The sequence below is a fragment of the Geotrypetes seraphini genome, chromosome 7 (assembly GCF_902459505.1).
Source record: "Geotrypetes seraphini chromosome 7, aGeoSer1.1, whole genome shotgun sequence".
NCBI classification, from domain to species: Eukaryota; Metazoa; Chordata; class Amphibia; order Gymnophiona; family Dermophiidae; genus Geotrypetes; species Geotrypetes seraphini.
Window position 1 is genome coordinate 165,643,123 of NC_047090.1, and position 6,000 is coordinate 165,649,122.

The following is a 6,000-nucleotide window of genomic DNA, read 5'->3' on the forward strand; positions in this document are numbered from 1 at the left end:
ATTTTGCCTCGGGAAACAGCCTTTTTATTCTCTCGGGCTTTATTGGACTAATGATATTTCCAGTGTGATAGGTGTGTCATTCTGGACAAGTGGGTATTCTCCCCATGACCACAAGCCTTTACAGAAGGAATCCACTCCAGATTTTTTTTAGATCCCTCCTACTTCACTGAGAGCTCTGCTGAAACCTACAGTTTTTCCCTTCGGCACATGGGCTCGGATTTTGTCTGACCGCTGAGTTCTGGATATCATCCAGAGTGGCTACAAGCTGGAATTCGCTCAGCCTCTAACAGATTGGTTTGTGGACTCTCCCATGGGGCAAGCCACTGTGAGACGGTTGTTAGACATTCAGGCTTTAGCACCTGTGCCACCCAAAAACTCTGGCTCAAGCAGATACGCCATATACTTTATTGTGCCTAATAAATGCTCCGACAATTGGAGACCCACTCTGGACCTTACTCATGTACATACAGCGCTCAGGGTCCCACATTTTCGCATGGAGATGTTTTGATCTGTCGTAGCAGCATGACTCCAGGAGAGTTCCTAGCCTCTTTAGATCTGATAGATGCCTACTTGCATATTCCCATTTTCCTGAACCACAGAAAGTTCCAAAGGTTTTATGTCCTGGAACAGCATTACCAGTTCTCAGCCCTGCCCTTTGGCCTGGTGACAGCTCCCCATACATTCTACTGCACGGGACCAGGCAGGAAGCGCAAAGGTCGTACTTCTGCGTTGTGCATCAGTCTTATAAGACAAAGGCAGCCGTCCAAGAGATTGCGCTGGTCCATCACCACTAAAAAAAGGTACCTGGGGGGGCTTCCCAGCACCAGACCACCAGACGCACCTATGTGTAGAGGAGGAAAAACCAAGAAGAATAAAATTCTGAACCAATTTTTTTTTTTTTCTTGGTTTTTCCTCCTCTACAGGTGGCGTCTTATGGTCCATAAAATACAGTATTCTCTGAGTGAAAACAAATGTCTTCCTATTCATTTTAAAAGTATTTCCCTGTAACTTTGAGTGTCTCCTAGTCTTTGCAATGTTCTTCTCCAGTTCTGTTCTTGGAGGCCAGTTAGCCCTGAAGAGGAATCTCTTACTAGTATACTTTGGGTTACTGTTTCAGCTCCTTTAATGCTTCTGCTGGCATGTTTTTTGCTCTGTTTGAATGTTCATGGTTATGTTACTTTGATTGAGTAGAACATACTTATTAGTTGGAGAAGTTTTCCTATATCCCTACTTCACCTAATTTTGGTAGAGCTCTTGCTTGCTTGGGGACTAACTGCAAGTAGTAAAGCTCTCAGTGAAGTAGGTCTCGGTAGGAGATACGCTAGCCTCCAGCGACCATAACATGGTATGGTTCAACATTGGGAAAGGATCCCCTAAATCAATTACAAAAACAAAGGTGCTCAAATTTCGGGGCGCCGACTTCGCACGTATGGGAGATCACGTTCATCAGACGCTACAGGACCAAGCAGAGACCGGCAATGTGGAAACTATGTGGTCGTACCTGAAATCATCCATACACGAAGCAACTAATCGCTACATAAAATCAGTAGATAAACGGCAAAGAAACAACAAACCCCAATGGTTCACTGAAGAGATCTCACTCCTCATTAAGGAGAAGAAAAAAGCATTTCTTTCCTACAAACGCACCCAGAGAAGAGAAACTAAAGTAGAATATAAGACCAGATCTGCAGCGGTCAAAACAGCAGTTAGGGAGGCCAAACGTCGAGTGGAAGAAACTCTGGCAAAAAACATTAAAAAAGGGGACAAATCCTTCTTTAGGTATATCAGCGATAGGAAAAGGAACACAGACGGTATAGTACGCCTTAGACAACCGGACGGAAACTACGCGGTGGCGGATTCAGAAAAAGCAGAACTACTAAATGAATATTTCTGCTCAGTCTTCACCTGCGAAGCACCGGGACACGGACCACAGTTGATGATAATACAAGACGTGGATGACCCGTTTCAGAATTTTGAGTTCACTCCTGGGGACGTCTACAACGAACTGGCAAGGCTAAAGGTAAACAAGGCCATGGGACCGGACAATTTACACCCAAGAGTGCTCAGAGAATTGAGAGATGTCCTGGCAGAACCGTTGGCGGTGCTCTTCAATTTCTCACTAAGTACGGGGAAAGTTCCGTTGGACTGGAAAACAGCCAACGTCGTTCCTCTACATAAAAAGGGTTGCAAGGCTGAGGCTGCGAACTATAGACCAGTAAGCCTCACCTCAATAGTGTGCAAACTCATGGAAACACTAATTAAGTACAAATTAGATACGATCCTGAACGAGGGTAATCTCCGGGATCCCAGCCAACATGGATTCACCAAGGGTAGGTCATGCCAGTCCAATCTAATAAGCTTCTTTGACTGGGTAACAAGAAGACTAGACTCAGGAGAGTCCTTGGACGTCATGTACCTGGACTTCAGCAAAGCGTTTGACAGCGTCCCACACCGCAGGCTGCTGAACAAGATGAAATCTATGGGATTAGGAGAGACTCTAACTGCATGGGTTAAAGATTGGCTTAGTGGCAGACTTCAGAGGGTGGTGGTCAACGGTACCCTTTCTAAAATGTCGGAGGTGACCAGCGGAGTGCCACAGGGTTCGGTCCTGGGCCCACTCCTCTTCAACATATTCATTAGGGATCTGACTCAAGGGCTCCAAGGCAAGGTAACCTTATTCGCTGATGACGCCAAACTATGCAATGTAGTAAACGGCTGTAATCTTCAGGATGCTATGGAGCAAGACCTGCGTACTTTAGAAAGTTGGTCCTTGATCTGGCAGCTGGGCTTCAACGCCAAGAAATGTAAGGTCATGCATCTCGGCAACGGAAATCCTTGCAGAACTTACACCCTGAATGGAGAAACTTTAGCCAGGACTACGGCAGAACGAGACTTAGGAGTAATCATCAGTGCTGACATGAAAGCAGCCACTCAAGTGGAGAAGGCTTCATCTAAAGCACGGCAAATGATAGGTTGTATCAAGAGAAGCTTCGTCAACAGGAAACCTGAAGTCATGATGCCACTGTACAGAGCCATGGTGAGACCGCATCTGGAATACTGTGTTCAATTCTGGAGGCCACATTACCGTAAGGATGTGCTCAGAGTTGAATCGGTTCAGCGGATGGCCACCAGGATGGTCTCGGGGCTAAAGGGTCTCCCGTACGAAGAAAGACTGAGCAAATTGCAGCTCTACACTCTCGAGGAGCGTAGGGAGAGGGGAGACATGATTGAGACATTTAAGTACATCACGGGACGGGTAGAGGTGGAAGATGATATCTTTCTTCTCGGGGGACCCTCGACCACAAGAGGACATCCGCTCAAGCTCAGGGGAGGGAAGTTTCGTGGAGACACCAGGAAATACTTCTTCACGGAGAGAGTGATTGAGCATTGGAACGAGCTTCCAGTGCAGGTGGTCGAGGCACGCAGCATCTCAGACTTTAAGAACAAATGGGATACCTATGTGGGATCCCTACGAGGTCATGCCAAGGGATAGGGTCACTAGGACTGAATGAGCGGATCAGTAGAGTGACAGTAAAATTACAATTATTCTTTATGGGGGTCAGTAGACTTAAGAGGGTGGGTAAATAGTGTGGGCAGACTTGATGGGCTATGGCCCTTATCTGCCGTCATCTTTCTATGTTTCTATGTTTCTAGAAGGTATACAAAAAAAAAAATCTGGCATGGCTTCCTCCTGCAAATGCTGCAGCCATGAGGAGATTACCTGCTTGTCCAGAATGGAAAAGATTTTAGCAAGGTAAGAACCTAATTTCTTTATAACTTACTCACAGTATATGGCTGATTATAGTAGTATATTTTTTTTTTTAATTTAATTTTATTTGTCTTGTTTATTATGAAATTATATATGTTTATTTTGTATTCCACCTAGGACTATTGGATGGAGTGGTCCATAAATGTTTAAAATAAACAAAATCTACTTAATACTGTTGTACAAACATTGTTTTATGATTATTAAAACATTTGTAATATGGACACAATGAACTGAAGAAAAATGTTTTGTACACGCCCGCAAGCAAATACTGTATACATATATACAAAATCTTTTCACATCACTTTCTTTTTTTTAAATTAGAAATATGGCAAAGTTTGGTATCATGTTGATTCATGAAATATACTATTTTACTCTTTTTCAGGATGATAAATTCTTGTTGGAGCGGGATGACCTTACTTTCCATGCGACAATGGCCATCAAACTCCGCCTAGTAGAAAAAGAAATTTTGGAAAAAGCAGTAAAGAGTGCATCTGATAACAGGAAGCAATATAGCAAACAGCTGGAGGAAGGTGCTCCCCTTCCAAAATATGAAGAGAGCAACATTGCCTTATTAGAGAACACTGTGACAGACTCTAAGCTTCCACTTGTCCTGAGAAACTTTGAGGAGGAAGAGGATGCTGAGGACCAAGAGGAACTAAAGATGCAAGAATCAATTGCCATGGCAAATATCACAGAAAATGGGTTTACACATAGTAAGGGAGCTATACTTAACGGGACCAAATCTGAAAATGAAAGTGTAAATCAAGACAGCAGTAGCAAAGAGGCAGAAGATACCAAAGAATCGTCAGACAGCAGCGAGGAAGTAAAAAAACAGTCATGAAGTACAAGTTGACTTTATTGCAAAATTTCACGGACAATGCGTTTACATTAGTGTTTCATTGTTGACATTTCTGCAGATAGAAGGAAACAAGATTTTGCTGCTTTTCTTTGAGGTATTTTTTTATTTTTTTCATTTGGATATTTGGCATCCCTATTCTGCAGAGATTGCCACCTTGTTTTCACATGGAAAGAAAAGTAGCAAAGTAAATTTGTGGTGAAATGCTGCAGATATGAGGTCCTCTCGCTTCTCAGTTTGTCCCATTTCTAAAGGCAAGTACATTTTCATTCTGGGAAAGAGAATCCTGGTATCGCCAGTGGCTATATCTATTATGGACTCCTTAATTTCTGCTTCTAATAAAAAGTGATTTTGAATGTTTTAAGTTATGAGAGAGGGCAGCAACCTTATGTCAGGTGAGACTTGAAGCAAATCTGTTACATACTAGTACAAGATTCATATTGGGTGTCTCAACACCTTTATTTTCAGATAGTTTTTCAGTGTTGAAAGTATCTTGCACATGCTTCCAGGCACAGCTGGGAAGTTCAGATTGTCTGTACATAAACAAATCACCTTTTGAATTCAAAGTAAGATTGTACAGTATATCTGTTTCCTTTGAGGAATGAGTTTGTTTTACGATCCATACATTTTCAGTCTTAACTGCAGGAAGCAGCAGGTAATCGTCTGGACCTGATTCTGTGTGGTTCACAGCTTTGAACTATGTTCAGCATTCGTTTGCTCCGCACTAGATTCAGGTTTTCACAGTAGCTAGATATTTTCAAAGCTACACTTTTGACTAAAATGATTATTAAAAAGAAGAAAAAAAAAAAGCTTTGAATTGTTGTGTACTTTTATTGCTACTTAGTTGCATCAGGTTAAACTTTTACTCTGTAGACCATGAGAAAGTGTTTGAGTCTGCTCTGGTGATACTTTCAAACCAGATTTTTGGGTAGGAGCATAACTGATCCAGTCAGCCTGTGAAGGAGTGTAGAGCCATGAAATACTGCACATTAGCACTTTGACAGACCTGACTGGGCTGCTAACAGATTACTTGAAAACCAAACATTCTCTGTTTTGAAAAGTATCTTTGTTGAAGATGAAGTCAGGGTTTGAATACAATTGTAATAGATGTGTGGTTTCAAGTTTTATTAGTGCTTGATAAATCGCTTATTGAATATCTAAGCGATGTACAATTCAAGTAAAATAGAAATACAAATACACTGACTTTAAATAAAAAACATACTGGGTTAACAAACATGAACCGTGAGGGTTAAGGGGGAAAGTTACAATATATTTGTAGAAGAAAATATACATTAAAGGGAAAAATAACTCAAGGAAGGGAGAAGAAAAATAAAAATTGTGGGATGTAAAGCCTAGGGTCAAAAAAAATTATAAG

General features: G+C 41.9%; 1 protein-coding gene across 3 annotated transcripts in view; it reads left to right on the forward strand.

The window, feature by feature from the left end:
• The window catches only part of SETD3 (SET domain containing 3, actin histidine methyltransferase), a 243,069-nt gene extending 237,637 nt beyond the window's left edge, over positions 1-5,432 (forward strand). For 2 of the 3 annotated variants that reach the window (XM_033952232.1, XM_033952233.1), the window contains exon 13: positions 4,152-5,431. In XM_033952232.1, coding sequence (XP_033808123.1) covers positions 4,152-4,610 — 459 coding nt within the window. In that variant the 3' untranslated portion in view covers positions 4,611-5,431. Of the gene's footprint in view, positions 1-4,151 lie in introns of all 3 variants that reach the window. The other variant, XM_033952234.1, reaches the window with a different exon arrangement.
• Positions 5,433-6,000: the final 568 nt, after the last annotated feature.